At 40.9% G+C, this 18,550-nt stretch overlaps 1 protein-coding gene across 2 annotated transcripts in view; it reads right to left on the bottom strand.

The window, feature by feature from the left end:
- pigg (phosphatidylinositol glycan anchor biosynthesis class G (EMM blood group)) overlaps window positions 1–16,737 on the bottom strand; it is a 56,955-nt gene extending 40,218 nt beyond the window's left edge. For both annotated transcript variants that reach the window (XM_083980471.1, XM_083980472.1), the window contains exons 1-5: window positions 16,330–16,737; window positions 16,010–16,215; window positions 8,349–8,558; window positions 7,222–7,410; window positions 2,444–2,582 (exon numbers count right to left, since the gene is read on the bottom strand). In XM_083980471.1, coding sequence (XP_083836597.1) covers window positions 2,444–2,582; window positions 7,222–7,410; window positions 8,349–8,558; window positions 16,010–16,215; window positions 16,330–16,483 — 898 coding nt within the window. In that variant the 5' untranslated portion in view covers window positions 16,484–16,737. The remainder of the gene's footprint in view (window positions 1–2,443; window positions 2,583–7,221; window positions 7,411–8,348; window positions 8,559–16,009; window positions 16,216–16,329) is intronic.
- Window positions 16,738–18,550: the final 1,813 nt, after the last annotated feature.

The following is an 18,550-nucleotide window of genomic DNA, read 5'->3' on the forward strand; positions in this document are numbered from 1 at the left end:
TCCCACGCAGACTTTCCTCTTTCCTCCTACGTTGAACATAGCCAGCTCTGCTGATTACGCCTCTGATTGCAGAGGCTGCATCTGAGAGAATAAATGCTCATCTCAATGTACGTACATCTAAGGTGGTGTTAATATAAAGTCTTTGCTTCGTGGCTTTAAGATTAAATTCTCTGACAACAATAGATTAATGATCTAACTTTCCAGTACTCATTACATTTAGTGCTTCAGAGTCAAATCTGAATTTATCCTCTGTGGCAGATGTGGATGCACTTTTAGTCATGTATTGTTTATGTTTTGTTGCATTTCTTCTTTCTGATTCTAACTATGAGTGACTGCATCCTTGATTAGCACTATGTTGTCGGCAAAACTTAAAGCAGAAGTAAGCGATATTTTTGTGTTAATATAAGTCTTAAATAGTTATATCTTCCAACAGCAATCACTTACATAGAGTGTTTGGTCTGAAACACGGGTCTCTCAGTCACTCTGCTCTGCTGTAAGCCGAGGAGAAAACTTCTTGTATCCTACAAGTTTTATCCAATGAGGAGAGAGAACGGCATGAAGGGCTGTGTGTGCAGCCAAGGGATGCGTGTGAATGTGGTGACGTAGGGACGAGGACCAATAGATCCATGACAAGAAGTTATGGTGCGTTCAAGGCAACCCGTAACTCGTGTTTGTTTTTTCGACCTGTGAAGTCGTACCAGGTCGATCTGGTACGAGTTCACGGGTCGGAAAAACACGAGTGGCCGTTATAGTGCACTTTCACAGGCATCAGGTCGGAGAAACGCGAGTTGCGGGTTGCCTGGAACGCAACAAAGTCATAAGTCGTGACTTGAAGCTGTAACTTACGGTTTCAAAAGCCTGCCTGGAACGCAGCATTAGCCAAAACGACCGGATCGCTTACTTCTGCTTTAAAGGGTTTAATTATAGGACATGAGCGATGTCTCTATTTCTTTTTTCTCTTTGCTCATCTCACTGGTCAGACGTGGGCGTGGCTCAATTAGAAATGCTAATGTTACATACTGCCATGCACATCACAATTTATTTTTCTCTCAGCAGCATTGATCAAAACCATGCCTAAACACTGCTGACTATCACAAGTTTTAACTGCAATGCTCTCATAATAATAAAAAGCAAAGTTTCTGTTGTTTTGCTTTTTTCTTTACTTTAAGCGTTTGTTTATGAATATTTCATGTTAGAGAAAAAAAACACTTTCAAACCTTGTTTTCAGAGGCTACATAATGGATTGTGTTCTAACAAAATAAACTTTATTTTACTCTTTTGCCTTCTTAATTTCTACACTAATGAAACATGGAAAATCATCCCATCACGTTAACGTTAACGACTCCCAGAGTAAATTCAAGTAGGTGTGAATGTATTTTATCTGAAGCAAACACAGAGTTTGGTATTAACTTCCAAAAGGTTTTTAAGATTTGATAGAGAAGGTCCTGGTGGTAGACAAGTCATTGAAGCTGTTGGCACCACGGGAAGTGCAGAGTGTTAACGAAAGCATGAATTCTGTAGCAACAACTCAACTGAACCGCAAATGTTTAATTAACATGAATGGTCTATAAATAAGAATCTATGCACGAAGAGATCTCAGAAATAGACCTGGCTGAGAAAGAAGCAATTATCACGATCACACTTTCCCACTCAACCACATTCATCACGGCAAAATAAAGTTCTGCTCAGGAGCTTCAATTTGCACTCTGAGATGACACTGCTCCTCACGCTAACGTTAATGGAAAGTCATGTGTGAGCTCCGAGGAAAGTGTTTTTTTTGGCTTTTAATGCCTTTAATCAATAGCACAGTCGAGAGAGAGACAGGAAATGGGGAGGCAGAGAGGGGGAACGACATGTAGGAAAGGGCTGTCCAATGCGGGACTCGAACCGGGGCCGCCCGCAGCGAGGACCACAGCCCCAACGTGGGGCGGCAGCTCCACCAAGTGAGCCAAACGCCGCCCCAATCTTTACAAATTCTATTTACAGTGGGTTAAGCAGGGGCCCCATATATTGAGGCTGTAGTCCTCGTGCAGGCGGCCCCAGTTCGAATCCCGCATCGGAAGGCCCTTTCCTGTGTGTCATTCCCCCTCTCTCTGCCTCCCCATTTCCTGTCTCTCTCAACTGTACTGTCAAATAAAGGCATGAAAAAGCCAAAAAAATATATACTTAAAAAATAAATAAATAAATAAATAAATAAATGAGGCTGTATTCAGCAGCGTTGACCCTTACATACTGTAGCCGCCATGAGAGAGTCGGAATAAAAAGAAAACAAATGACGACGACTTACTCTCTGGTGCATGTGTCAGTATGTTGACAGGCTGCAGGTGTTATTGTACTGCATGTGTAAAAGAAGCTGACTGAGGCCACAGCCAAACAGAATCTCCTCGATTTAATGACAAACCTGGTCCCCTCCAGCCTCTTAATGCAACACGAGGCAGTTTACCTTTTCTTTTGAAGGCTGGGCTTATGAGCACCAGCGGCGTATTGACTTCTGGCTCTGAAGAGCCTCCGTGGCTGCCGGTCTCCGACATACCGTGGTCTCCACACAGCACCAGCAGGTACGGCAGCGATCCGTCTGCCTCCTGAGAGAACAAACACAGAGGTAAATGGACTCCCACTGTACGTGCTGATATGGGAAGACAAACCTTAAAGCTTAAAGATGTGAATAATTCATGCCAGGCACCGAATGCCTCCTGTGTCAGCAAGCAAAATAAAAAAATAAAAGTGAAAAATACACACCCGGTTTAGAGAAACAGAGTAAAAACATAACATGATGGGTGGATAGATTGCTTCTCCGTATTTTTGATGTTATTATGCTGGAGACATTTAATAGTAGCTGAGAAAGAAAGGTATTAAATTATTTCTTCTGAAAAGGAAGTAATAACAAACACTTCCTGGCACCGTTTCATTCCATCTCCTGAGCAGAAAGATAAATAAATAAATAAATAAAAGTAAAGGCAGCAAACAAACAGAGAGGATGGCTCGTTTGTTGAGAATGACAAACTTTGATCAAGCGTGGTTTCTTCCCTAAGTGATTCCCTTTCAACTAGACTCAGGAGAACCTTCCATTGACTACGAATCTGACAGGGCTGCCTTATGAGTCGTGGCAGCGGGGGCCGACTTGAAAACACGACTACAGATGTTATCAAAACAAAAGCCAAAAACCTTCCGCACATTACAATACTCTCAGCAGACTCCCTCAGTTCCAGTGCTGTATCACACACACATATATAAAGGGATAAAAAAAAAGAGAGAACCAGAGATTTCATGCGTTATTAAAGATTAAAAATTGTATCCTATCAAGCAGAGATTAATCGACAGCCTGAGAGACAGAACAAGCAACGATCACTGAGCGGCTGGAGATAAATTCTGCTTCTCTGTATGAAAGGCAAGTCTGATAAAATGTAAGTTTCATTCAGGACGACTTCATCTAAACAGACACGCAGCAAAGGCCAATGTCAGCATTAATGTTTAGTTTGTAGCTGGAGCTGCTCTGATTCTTGCTCAAGTACTTTCTTAGTTTTTAAATACAGCAAGAACATGACATGACAACGTGAACAAACACTGCAGGTTGGAGCCAAACTATGCCACCGTGCTCTGGTAACCCATTATATTTGTTACTCACTCAGCACAGAGGCAGCAAAGGACTAGCCCCTGTCCTAGATTTTAACTCTTGAATGCTCTTTATAAATGGCACCGGACACAAGGGACGGAAACACCTCAAGGCTGGTACTAAACACCTCTGAGCCCCCACGCCAAGAGAGCTGCTTTTCAGTCTGGGGTAGATCAAGAGTTTTCTTCAGGATGAAAGCACAGCTCTTTTGGGAGACTTTTTTTTTCAGGCTTCATAAGAAACCTTTTTTTAAAACCAATACACAAGGTGCCATGCTGACTCAAAAGGCAGCTCTTGTTCTTCATGAGCAAGCTAAACACTTTTCACTCTTACTCAGCATTCATAATATTCAAGTCAGTAAATCAGTGGCTCCCAAGCAGGGATACCTGCACCCCGGTGGGCGGTTCTACTGTTGCCAGCGGGTACATAAAGACTTTGATTCATTAACTCAACTAAAAAACTGATTTGGGTAAAAAGTTTATATCCACATATTTGTAAGGACAATAAATAGAAAAATTCAATTACAAAATTGTGTGACGGTAATTTTCAGTGCATTTGAATAACAGCTGGTGATGAATAAATTGTTAAAAGAGCAGAGTGTAATTGATGAAAAGAATTGCTTAAACTAGCTGTATAATGAAAAGGAAACTTGAAATAGACATTAAAAAGTTTTTAACAACAATTATAAAAACTGTTGAAGCAGAGAAGTTAGAACTGAAACAGGCAGCTGGTTGAATACATACACTACCAGTCAAAGTTTGGTCACACCTTCTCATTCAATGGTTTTTCTTTATTCTTATGACTTTCTATATGTAGATTCAAACTGAAGGAACATATGTATACATAACATATATGGAGTTATGTGGTAAGGCTTGAAGGAGTTTCCAGAGGTGCTGAGCTCTTGTTGGCTGTTTTGCTTTCACTCTGTGCTCCAACTCATCCTAAACCACCTCAGTTGGGTTTAGGTCAGGTGACAGATAACACTTGTTTTAATTAACACTTTTGTGCAAAACCATTGAATGGGGTGAGTCCAAACTTTTGAATGGTACTGTACTTGGATCTAAACACTGGCAACTCAGTTTGTATGAGAACATTATTGCAACATTGTGTGGAGCTAATTGACAGATCCCTCTGCTGGCTTGTCTGATAGGACTGTGAGAGTACGTCAGACAACACAAAGAACCACCTCGTAAAGTTGGACATTTGTTATATTAGCAGCAGCAATTAAAACTCAATAAAAGAAGAAGATTTGGTCGGCGGTCTGACAGAGCAGAGCAAGAAAGAGAAAAACTTTGAATTAAATAAAGATGTTACAGCTTCAACATTTGCAACAGTCAATCTCAATTTAATTTATCTGCCTTATGAAATACGTGGCTCAGATTACACACCGACTCTGCAGGTCAGGTTTAAGACGTTTTGCACTTCAAACAGCGCAGTCTTAAAATCTGAAATGTCTAAAGAGAAGATTGAGGCCATGTGCTCTCCATTAACACAAAGGTTCTGGCGAAGGTCTTAATAACCAGGAGATCCTGCTTTCCAATCAGGTTTTAATGGAGAGTGTGCAGGTAGAGCGTCTCTCTGCCCCTGATACCAGCTGGCTGAAATAGGCGACTCGCATCACATTACATTACAAAGAGACTTTGGGGCTGCCATTTGAATGCCAGACTGATTTTCTCCTCTGCAGGAGGAACCATCATTCCTCTTAGTGCAGCAGCAGACAACATCCACTTTATGCGTGTAGTCAAACACCCTGAAATTATGAGATTACAACCCCCAATACGTTAAGAGCGTGTGCTGATCAGAGAAAACGTAGTTGTTTTTTGCACAAGCTTCTAAGATATCCTGCGGGACCCCACTGGGCTCTGTCTATATTTAGGTCACACTGCTGCTGTAGAAAAGAACAGCCACAGCTTTCACTAATGTGACTGAAGCAAGACTTTCAAACACATTTCATTCAGAGAGCTCACTGGGAGCGCACACGAGGCTGCCATTGCCCACAACACAGAGATGTCACCACGAGCCTGGAGAGAACGGATTTAACAAGACAGAATTAACAACTTTGGGGATGTGGTGAAATGTTGCATCAACATTTTCAGAAATAACCTTCACTGTATCTTTTGCAAAAGAGGAAAAACGTTACAAGGATGTGTGGACTTAGGCTTCTGTTTTCTCTGCCAATCCAACTGCGCCGGAGAACGAGGGGAAAAGAGGGGAGAGATTGTAGGCTCGTTTAGACATGACTTGACAATCTAAATACAAGCTACACAGCTGAATGACAGCGAGACAATGCCCATTAACAACACACACACGGAGCAAAGCCAAATGCATGCACAGCTGTCACACCACACGGAGAAAACAAGGCCACAAGACCTGCACACTGATCAAAGACAAAGTTAAAGATAACAGGAAAGCTTAACAGTTTATTAAATCTCTGGGGCTGCTGCAAAAGATAACATAATTACTGCTGGAAACAGTATCAATTATCTCTGTAATTAAATGACCATCCAAAAACTGATGATGCTAGAATTTTTCTGATAGCATCACATTAAATCATTAACTATTGATCATTATTTCAGATTAGCATATTTCATTTATTTACTTATTACTGACACTGAGCACTTTTATGATGTAACAGGCCTCTAAACCCTTACAAGTGTTAACATTACTATTCAAAATTCAAAGTGGAATGTGGAGTTTTAATAGAGAGAAACAGATGTTGACAAGCAAGCATTAAATTAAGCAGCAGCCGAGATGCACAGAGCAAATGAGTCTAATTAACTTGATTTGAAAATTAGAAGCCCGAGCCAGTATTCAGATACCGTGAGCAGTAGTAAAACTCAGTGATTTAAGTTGTATTCCTCAGGATTTTCATCCTATTCAAGACTACTTTTGATACTTTCTATGGCTGAGATTTTTATGTGTGTGTCTGTGTACATTCATTTGTACCACTGTATATTGTAGTATTCATCATTATTAGTGGCGGAAAACAGTGTCAGGAAATAATAACTACCTGTGACAAAAATATGAAATGTATGTTGGGTTTTGTTCCATTTACACAACTCTTGAAATGTTTTCACTAAGCTCTTGCCAGCTATATTTTTTCTTATTTGTGTCAATCAAACGTAAAGTGAGGCGAGGAGTAGTTTAAAGCAGCGTGAACCACATGGGACAAAACATCACAACATGATTAATATTAAATATAATGTACATCTGGCATATTATGTTATTATTAAGTCAGTGCAGTGTCAAAAAATAGTTTAGCTGCCTTGAGAATTTCTGAAGGCCCAGGGAGATGTTCATCAAATTGTTTTTGTCTGACAGGAGCTCCAGGTAACATGTTAGCAAAAAAAAAAGGTGCCGGTACAGCTACCGAGTGATACTATCATTCATTTGGAGCCCTGTCACAGCTGCTGTGATTAATCGAAGTTGTCATTTTCCTCATCATTCATGTACAAATACAGATAAGGGCACCTTTCAGCCTCAAAAAGGTTTTACAAAGGTAATCTTTGCAACAAAAAAGTAAATCAACTGTGTAACAACAGGACCTGCAGGTGACGTTCAGTTTTATGTGACATTATGTATGAGCTGTGAGTGAGACAAGAAATTACCTTTAAAATGAGGGCGCTGTGGATCTTCTTGAGGATGTCGTCCATCTCCAGCAGCTTGGGCTGGATGAGTGAACTGTGGGGTCCGCTGATGTGGCCGATGTGGTCCAGGCCCAAGTAGTGAAGGATCAAAATGTCCCAGTCGTCTCTCTTGAGGGTGCTATCCAAATGACGGGTCACGTTGTTGTCGACCTTAGTTAGGAAACAAGATACATTTACTGACGCCCAGGGTTTCAGCTGATAATCAGTTTCGGTTGAAATTAATCAAAATCGTCCCCTGGAGCAAATTAAAAACGAGCAGACTGGAGCTTTACCCAGAGCTGTGATAGAGTCTGATGATTGTCTGATTATCACCGGGCAAATATTTTCTGGCAGATATTTACCTCCATCCAACATTTCAAGGTAAAGGGCTTAAAAACCAGCACCACCAATATGCTAGTATAAACAAGAGCAGATTGCCTACAGTCCCACGGTGAGTTCGTAGCTCCGGCATACAGAGTTAACTGATGAGCAGTATTTTTAGTGTGTGTGTGTGTGTGTGTGTGTAGCTCTCTGGTTGATCAGTTGCCTTCATCTCTTTAATGCAGATGACTTGGCCTCGTAGATAATGCAGCGACTATATCACTTCCAGACATGCATGTACGACATATAACACTGAACAGATGAATAATCTTCATTATGTAAACTCTCCACTGCACTGTATGTGTTGGGTTACGGTGCAGTTTAATAAGATTTAATGAACAGCCGCAGCAGCAGTATATCAGAACTTGAGGAACCTGTGCATAAATTATATTGTGTATGAATCAAAATTATTGTATGATGTAACGAAAACCATTTGCACACAGGGAAAAAAAAGGTTAATTTAGTTAATCTCACAAAGCACAAGAGTTTTCCAGTACATAATACAATTCATATACAGTAACCGATGATTTATAAATAATTCTACACTCAGGAATATTTACAGTATGAAACACACAAGGCTGGATGGATCGACTCGCGCTGCAAAATCATAAGTCTCAGCACGTTTCATTCCAGGTGCTATAATCCCTGACTGATATTAGCATTAAAGCACATCACTCATACAGTATGTATATGTTGTATATGTACCAGCTAAGTCAGCTAAGACATACCTCGGTGTAGTCGGACACAAAGAAGGAGGTGGTGCCATCGTACTCCATGAAGTGTTTGGGGAAGAGGCGCACCCAGGTGTCATCTCCGTAGAAAACTATCCTCTTCCCTGCTGTTTTGGCCTGCCAAATGAGGTTGTCTTCCAGCAGTGCAGGAGAATTTAGGTTCATTACCACATCAATGAAGCCTGGGATACTGCCAGTGGTAAGAGCCTAGGGAGGGATATGTTTTTGTCATTGTCCTTTGAACAATAATTGTATTTTAATGGTGTTATTCAACCTTACCGTTTCGTCATATTAATCCCACTAATTAAGATTTGTGCTGCGGTACAGTGTTTAAAAAAAAAAAAGTTTTTGATAAATCGATCATCTTCACAACAAAACAAATCAGACAAATTAATCCTCCTTTTATGTGACCGGTGAGCGCATTGATCTTTCTGGCATTGAAGACAGATTTATTTCCACATCCTGGAGTCAATCCTGCTGCCAAAAAAACTGAAAGAATCAGGTGGGAAGATGATAAGTTGTTAAGTATAGTTTCTACTGATTTCATCATGGAATCTGCAATAAAACAACAATGGCCTCCAATTGACTGACAAGGAAACTACAGCCTATTTTGGAAGTCAGGAAAGCGCGTGGTGGATCGTTGAAGGGGGACTACAAAGGCCTTGTCTTCATGCACTGAAGGAGACATGAGACTGCAGATGCTGGCAGGAAACACTGTTATTTAAGCCCCCGATGAGCCGCCCCGAGCGCAGCCTGATATCCTCAGAGACGCTCAGAAATCCAGGCTAAGATCAGAGTTGACCGGCCTTTATTGTGTGAAGGACCAGGTGTTAGAACAACCTGCCGAGGGAGCTGGGCTGGCGAATTCAGTCATCTTTTAAATCCCTTCTTAAAACACTTTTCTGTCCTGTCTATCATTGATGTATTTGTTTTCATGCAATGCTGCTTGTCACTTTCCTTCGGGGTATTTCATTCATCTTATCGGTTTTACATATTACTATTTTTTAGGGGCTTACAAAACTCGTTGTGCGTGGTTACTGTGCGAGCACCACTCGACTTCAACAGCAACTCTGTGGCTACTTCACAGACACAAGAGACAAACAACAATAAACTAAGGATATAACACCCCCACAATGGAAGGGGAAATGTTTTAAGAGCTGACAAGACATAAACCTTACTTTATTTTCTATCACATTTCAGTACACCCAGGGCCGTGATGTTTTTAATCAACGTGAGTCATGGTGTACGGCAACGAAATTCTCCTCTGCCAATTTGGAGGATTTGTGTCAAACAAACAATGAAACATACTCTGACCACGAAACATCCGAGTCCTTCGGGTTTGGTCGGTGGATTCACACGTTTTAACAAAACCCTTCTCTGGCTGTGGAGGTGAAATTTCCAGCCCCACCTGGTGATCTTTGTTCCCGAGCTCAATTATTTACCACTCCATTTCTCCTGCCATTGTTTTGCTCCAACAAGTGCAGATGCATGGTTGCATGTGAACAGCAGCCTTCCCCCCCTCACCCTGGCCTGTTTATAAAAAGACAATCTGACTAATGAAACCAGTGGTTCAGCCCCTGTTTTGCCAATGAGGTAAAGACTCCTTGTCGTAGTATATAAAAATAAAATGATAAACATATTGACATGTAGAGATAAATCGTCTTGAGATAATCACAAGCTCGCAGTTTAAAACGGCCAAAAAAAACACAACAACTTCGATATCCTGGCCAAACTAATCAGTGACTCATCAACTTACTAATTACAGACCCACAGTATGTGTCGAGGCTTGCAATGTGCCACTGCTTAAATGTCAAATACAATATCAGTGGGGTATACAGACACTCTGTGGCACTGTGCTGAAAATTTGTCACGGTGCCAAGACACAGACTGAAGGGGCTGTGACTCCAAGTCTTTGAGCCTGGCAGAAGATATAACAGTTTGCTTTTCAGCTCTCGCTCTGGGTTGACTACTGAGAGAAAGACTTTCATCGTTAACTTTAAACTGCCCTAAATCTCCTAAAGCCTTATTACCTATGGGTGTAATAGACTGGACTAAATATTCACTGGATCTAGTGTGTTCATATTACCCAGGCAGATACGAGCCTTTCAAACACCCACAGTGCATTGCTGCTGCTACCATATGATTAACTGAATTCACCGTCCACATCCAGCACCTCAGTGGTGTCTGCCGACTGCTGTGCCCGTCTGAAAGAGCAGCTCAACTGGCCACATGTGAATACTGGACCGGAGAGGAAAACTAACTACTTTTCTCTTCCTGTCATGGTTAGAAAAACTCTCTGAATTTGGATCGTTAACTTTTAGAGGGAAGAACTCCCGGGAAGTGTTTCCACTGTAAAAAATTCAAAATAAAATAATAATAATGCACATACAAGAAGCTTGATATTGAAGCTTAACTGTGTAACTGAATAAGGCTTCAAATTCAGCTGTGCTGTATATCTGCATGGAGATTGTAACTTCATTAGATACAGTGGAGGGAGCATTGGGTCTGATATATGTGTGTAAATTAACGGCCGTGCCACAGAGAGATTATGATTTAGGTTAGTTGGCTGTGTCATACCAGTTAATTGGGTGCAATGCAGTGATAGTGGGCACTCAATGGCAACTGGTCTGCACTGCCACCTACTGGCGCATTACCAAACCTCAACGACGAGATTGATGAATTTAATCTTTACACTGATGTTAATAAGGCTCTGTGGATGACATAACTTTTGAATGGATTTGTGGTTGAACTGACCGCTGTGGTTTCCTGCAGATAAAGCCTCGTGTTCCCTCGGAGCATTGATTGTGTGCTTGTTTTTTTGTTGTTGACGCACAAGCTGCAGTGTGATAGTATGCCAAAAACTTCAGCAATGTCTGCTGGGATTTCATTACAGTAGGCTGTGTTTATCTAGTTTCCATCACCCCCCGTAATAAAATAAGTCTCACCTTCAGTTTAAGAATCAATTACTACTCATTCAGGATTTTGCTTTGGGGGCATCTGCCAGCAGATGAGATGAGGAGGAATATAAAGTAGTACAGTCACTATATTAAGGTGTTATGCCTCAAATGTATTGTAAATGTCCCAACCCCCCTGACAATGTGATTAACTGTCCCTCCTACAGGGCTTATACTGGAGAAACACGCTCTCACCAGGACCGCAAATCAAACTTACAAGCTCACAGACGGCTGAAGAAGTGGTGCTTTCAATTTCTCCTCCTCACCTTGTGCGTTTACACTGTCCTGTGCATATCTGCTGCCACATAAACCCCTCGTGTTTGTCCTCTCTTATCAATGCCCCCCTCATTCTCTCTTCCTATCAACGGAGCCCAAGGTTCACACCCTGGAGGAGGGGGGGGGGGTTGTTTTTCCAAGCTGCATTTCTCCCTGTCATTACTGCACCCGTCTTTAAATCCTTGGATTAAGGAGGAACATCTGTCTCCCTGCATGTCTGCCTCACTCCTGCTCAGCATCCCTCCTCCAGATCATCACTGACCTGCTCCATTTCACAACAATCAGCGTCAACTCTTCTGTGACAGCAACAGTTAAGTCTGTTCGGGAAAGCGTCCCTCCATCCGCTCACAGACATCAGCTACTTTATTTTGAGACACTTACAGCCAACACGCATTCAAACTTTAAAATCCCACTATAAAAAAAAAGAAAATATATATATACAGTAAATATATACAGTATAAATATAGGGAAAATTTGTGGGGGGTTTTTTCAATTAAATTGGCTGATCAACAGAATTTAAATCATGTTTGACATTTCTTTCAATTGCTTTTAGGAGTGTTACCATTTAATAAGTAAAATCATTCATTCAGAGGAATGAGTGAATTCGGTCATAACTGAAAATGAGTTGCACCCACACTAGAGTTGTCACAATACCAAAATGAGTACCCATGACGATACTATACCAGACAAAATATCACGGTTCCCGGTATTACAGTATTGCGATACCGCAGCCTGTTTTAACAAATATTATTCTTATGAACTGCAATGTATTTACATAAGTAAATTACTTATTATGGAAATATTTCAACTTTCAACTTTTTTAAACCAACAGACCCAAGCAGTAACTTGTTCTAGGTAGCATATATTATGACCAACACAATATTTGTAATATACAGGTGAATTGGTCTTTCCTGCCACTACACTATTATGATGTTTAACTCTGATATTAATTACATCTGATTATTTAACTACTTAAATCACAGTAGCATAAACTGATTTATTGAACTCAGCCTGATGTAAACATTAATAAAACTCAATAACCTGCCACACAAGCAGCTCCATGTTGTCCCTGTGTGATGTCCAGGGACAGGTCAGGTTTATGAAGCTCCGACACCGGGTTGGTTTGAGCTGCGTTCATATGAAGTTATACTTTCAAACTCTTCAGGCAGTGATTTCTGACTGGTTAGACTCACTGGTCAGCAGCTGTGTGATTAGTGTGCACACTCTGAAGCCTGTTTAAAACAGAGGTCCCACTATGGACGCCACCAGTTACAGGCAAACAGCCAATCATTCAGCAGCTGTGTAGTTCGGTTGCAGCGTCGTTGCCATGTGGGTTTGTTTACAACGGAGCAGCCTGTAGTGAGAAGCCAGGAGGAGAGCAGAGGCGGCCCGCTATGTAGCGGAAACTGGCACCGCGGTAGCCTATAAGTACCATTGTGTAGAATTTCTGGTATAGTAGGAACCGTGACAATTTGGTGTATCGTGCAACTCTAACCCACACTTTGCACCACAGGATCAGACTCCTGAAAGGATTTCTAAGTGCTGCTCCTCCTCGTCTTCATCGCTCACCTGTCCACTCTCTTTAACACAGCTGACCAACACCAGCTCTGCGGCCCCCTCTCTGACCCGAGGGCTCCTGAGTCAGCACTCTGGTGGCTCTCAGTCTGCCTGTCTGACCACAGTTCACAGACATCGTCCACATTGTGCATCTTCTTCTTCAGCAGCAGCTTCTCTGAGTTCTGGCTCCAATCTTTTCCCAACTTAACATCAGCTTGACACATTCCCTGTTCCTCCCACCACTGCTAAATCATGAATGCTGCCTTTTTTTTCCTGCCCTCTGACACTGAGATTGAATATTCTGCTTCACCTGACAGCTTCAGTTAAATTCCTCCCCACCACCAGCTCAGCACTATACCCGGCCGCCCAAATGGACACAAAACCAAGCTGCTGCTCTTTTTCCTAGAAAATAATTCCCTTTGCAGGATCTCTCCAACGGCCCTGAAACAACACGCTGACTCCTTCCCAGCCTGCCCACAATATTGTGCGTGTTTCACCACAAACCAACTGTCAGGCGAGGCACACATGACACGACTGTAATTCCCTCCTGGCTCTGCTCCCAAAATACTGTCAACAGCATGACACATCATCCAAATGCGACAAAGCACCATGTCTTCACCCTTCAAAATTCTGTCATGTAACCAAAAAATGCTGTTAGAGGCTGAAAACTTCACATTTTCTTTTCACGTGATTATTTTGGGGCCTGCGGGGATACTGCCAGGGCATGTCTGACTCAGACATTTGCATCTCCTCTGATGAAATATTTTTTGATAAAGCAATTAAATCTTTCTTTTTCTGTCCCTCTAATTAAGTCAAGTTTTCCCAGAGCACAAGGAGATAACTTGAAATTGCTGGCTCTGTCTAACTAAAAGCTCGGAGCCCAAAGATATTCATAATGATATCATTCTGCAGTGACAACATTCAGACTCACTGATAGAAATATATTATCGGATAATACAAAAACAATTACTTACATAAACTCAACATAAATATTAATGCAACACTTTGTGTTTCTGAAGCAGATAAAAGACCAGTATCAGTGAGGAGCTCATCCATCCATCTGACAGGTGCGACATATCAAGGCGCTAATTACGGTACGCCGCATGATGATTGCACAGGTGTGCTTTGTGCAGTTTTATTTTTTTCCCCGGAACAGTAACTGTGTGTTTCACACTGGGCTACAGATACATGTATACTATGAAGAAGTGTCGCAATCTGAAAATGAATCTGGTGTGACATCATTTGCCTCATGCAGTAAAACATTTTTTTGATGTAAAACACATTCTTTTGTACTGTTTTGATCGGGTTGCTGTATATTAGCAGGAAAGGGAACACGCTGTGGTAAACATACATAGCCTACAGAACATCACGGACATGCTCAGTGCGTGGTGACGTGGACATGCGAGAACTGGGGTGTTTCAGTCTCACAAGAATGTGGTAATTAAGATAAGTGGCACAACACTGGACCTCAGTGTGTCTTTTGTGTTTATTTATTTTTTTAGATGGGAGTAAAAACACCAAAAGTGCTGCGTTTATATTTTTGTTCAGTGTACGTACATATGAATAATCCTGAGGGGAAATTAGTCAGGTAGTCAGGAGCTGAATAGCACAAGTGTCTTGTCCCAAGTTTGGACTTTGACTTAGTGTCTGTACAAAGGCAGTGCCGGAGCAAACTGTTAATAATACACCTCTGAGTCATTATTAGGACAATAATGCAGTGCTGATGAGGAGGAAAAGTAACAAAGGAAGACAAACTGGTTGGTCAGAGGTTTACCCTACGCAAAAAATAATGATGCAAAATACTAGAAAAGAAGAAAGTGGCTTCACAGAGCAGCACAGTTTCAAGACTTAAACCCTAAACTTCTGCAAAAATGGTAGACAAACTTTTTAAACAATGTTTTCCATTTCAATCATATAAAGATTGTCATAAATGTGTTTGATTAGTCAAAAATACTGAAATTAGGGTTAAAGGTTCTGTGGCCCCTTTAGAAATAACACTGAATGAAATAAATCTGATCTATTATTTATTATTGTCTATTAGTTTTTTTTGCTTTTGAGTGTATTATAAAGTTAACCTGAACATTGACATGACTAGTATGTCATGCAGCGGGCGTGACAAGTTAGCTTTTACCTTTTTTGATAGTAAGAAAAATATTGAATAAAACCACTGCTGATACTATATAGAATTTCACCATTACAGACATGAAGTGATGGTTTACAGGTATATTTTCTGAACATTATTGGTGAAATTCGAGATATTACTCTGGACCTGAATTGCTAACTCATTACAATAACTAATTTACAGCCCTTTACACATATATCATGAATCAAACAAACAAATAAACAACACAGTAGATAAATGTACGTACACATGAATGCATAGACAAATCAGAGTGTGTAATCGTCTTATAGAAAATGTAATAATAAAGTATGTAGATTATACAGATGAAGACACACAAAGCAAACCAATGCTCAGTCAAGTAAAATAGACTGTGAAAGGAAATGTTTTGAGTCTACGTTAATAGGAATTAAGTGTTGCATCATGGTATCTGAATGCAGATTCACCTGCTTTGGATCTTACACAGGGAACAGGAAGGAGCACACTGGCTTAAGATCTGAAGCTTCCTGTTGTGTCTTATGGCATGAGCCTCTATGTACAGTATTTAGAGGGAAAACCATTTAGTGTCTTATAGACAGATATAGGCGTTTTTTAAAATCAATTCTGGCATAATATAGGAAGTGCATGGAATTATGAAGTGAAGGGGTGTGAGTGTTTTTGTTTGTTTAGGCCTGGGTGCAGCAGGTGCAGCAGGTGCAGCAGTGCTATGATGGGTGAGAAGTTAACAACTGACAACAGTAACATGTATGTACCTTGATCCTGGGCATGGTGACTGTGGGAGGTTTGGCCTTGGCCACGAAGCTGTGCGATGAGCCTCTCTCCACCACATGTCTGGTGTAGGGCATGAACATGCGACCATTGGGTCCGAACACGAAGTCCTCCCGAAGCGCGTCCACCAGCATGACCACCACCCTCTTGAACAGGGGCTGGGGGACCCGAGAGGAGTTGGGAGAGCTCCCTGCAATTTAAACAAACACTTTACGACTCCTGTCCGACAGTGCAGCCTGATACCTCAACACACACACACACAGAGACACGCAGACCGGGGTCAGTGAGGCAGATCTGGACTCACCTGACAGCGGCTCGGCGGGCAGGTCTGACAGCTTGTTCTTGGACGATAAGGAAGACTTGACAGGTACAGGGAAGAAACCCCGCAGGAAGAGGGCAACGCCGAACACCTCAAATATTAAAATGAAGGAGGCAAAAACAGAGGAGCGGACTTTCATCTTGCTGGCGGCTGGATACTACTTGAGGGGATGAGTGAAGTTAGAGAGATGCCGCCGCGCTAAGCTAGGAGCAGTTTAACGTTAAGTTGCCTACACACCGAGGACAGAGAGCCGTAACATCCCGTTTCAGACTGACGCGCTGCAAAACGGCACAGTACAACGGCACGCGGCTCGGTGTTTCATTAGGCTAGCCTTTAGGTCATATATCTGTGTCTGCAAGTAAGAAAAACACAATAATAACACTTGACGCTGTAGCCATTCATTGCAGCTTCCGCATTGGTAGTATGGAGCTACGGATACGACGTAGGACCAAACTACACTGCTTCGCCCCTCCCCCTCGCATTGTTTACATGAGGATGCTCAGAGATAACATGTTAGTCCAGTGATGAACTCTCTTATATCAGTGCTATACCTGCAGTGAAAAATAACAACAATAAAAAAAAGAAAGAAACTCAATTAATTTCTCTATCACCATCAACATTCATTCAAAAACACATTGAGAGGACCCTCGTTTAAAATGATGCAGACAGAGATCAAATAGGCCTACAGTCAATTTTTTTTTTAACAGACTAATTGAAAAAAAAATATTAAAAGAAACAACAAATGATCAATATTATAAAAACAACGAAAAAACAGTGTCAATTACAATCAAATTTGCAACCAAACTTTAATAGCGCCATACCAATGTGGTCATTGGTCAACATGAACCTTTTGAACTTGGGGCTTTATGGGTTTTGTTTAACGTTTAGGCTACATTAAATTTAACAATATCACTATTATTTTAAATGGTTACAGGATAATGGAGAGGATCAAATATCTGATGTAAATAGCTACAGTAGGCCTAGACCTACACAAGAATGGTTTATAAGCCAGTTGTGATTTTATAGCCAAACTATTTTGATTGATTGATTTGATTGATTCGTCCATTCCACAAAACATAAACATACACAAACAAGTCAAAATTTCATGATCAATATGGGCGAAAGGGCGAAGGCAGAAGCAAAGCTTATTAATGCCTACCCTATTTACAGGAAGAAAAATTACAATAACAAAACAAAACAAAATTTGTAGGAAGTTTACACTCGAAGAGTAGAGTAAGTAAAGTGGATAGTATCAAAACAAAACAAGCAGAACCACCATTTAGTAATAATAATTAACTTACTTTATCCTAGTGTTAAATATTTATTCAATACATTCATTTTAAACATCCTTTTAAATTGGGTAATAGTTGTACATGATTTTAATTCATTGTCAAGGCTATTCCATAATTTTACTCCAATAACAGAAATGCATTTGGCTTTAGTATTTGTCCTTGCTTTTGGTTTGTTTAAACTGTTTAAACTATATCAGACTATTGCTGATTAAGATGGAATCCATCAGTTAAATAAATCTGGCGATTCTGGTTTTAAATTGTTGCTGCAATTTAATTTACATCTGTGTGGAGTTAATTCTTACATTGATACAGTATAGGTTTTTAAACTGTGGTGAAGAGGTGTGTTATCCTCCACTGCAGGGCTCTAAAATTTGTAGATCTCTTACAGGTCCTATAACTGTCATAAAACATCTGCAGCGGTGCTGAATTTCTGAATCTTTTCAATGAAAGACAATTTATCATTAGCATAATGTCAGTCCCAGGTTAGCACCCGCACATGAAGTAGTAGATCCACTCACCTTTTGTTGTGTTTTTTTTTTTTGCATTCACTACCAATAAGTTCAATGAGAACCATACATAGAGAAGTTTTCAGTGTTGCGTATAACTTTAAAAATGTTCCCAAAACAGACTCAATTTACAGCCTCACTAGAACAAATGTACTGTCTGTACCACTTTCCGGGACATAATGACTGTGGAGAAGCTGAATATGTTGGCTCATTAAACAATATTATAACTCATACCTGAACTTTTTCCAGCTATGGCTTGTAAACCTGTCCATGTCTGCAGTGAAAAGGTTTATAAACTTTTCACCGAGGCTCTGTTTTCTTTTTATCAGTACTGCACACTGCTAAAGCTCAGCTTGTCCTTTCACTGCAGCCAAGCACCAGTGAGTCCTTCAATCAGATTTGAATCAA

This window comes from Trachurus trachurus, assembly GCF_905171665.1.
Source record: "Trachurus trachurus genome assembly, chromosome: 10".
In the NCBI taxonomy this organism is placed as follows: domain Eukaryota; kingdom Metazoa; phylum Chordata; class Actinopteri; order Carangiformes; family Carangidae; genus Trachurus; species Trachurus trachurus.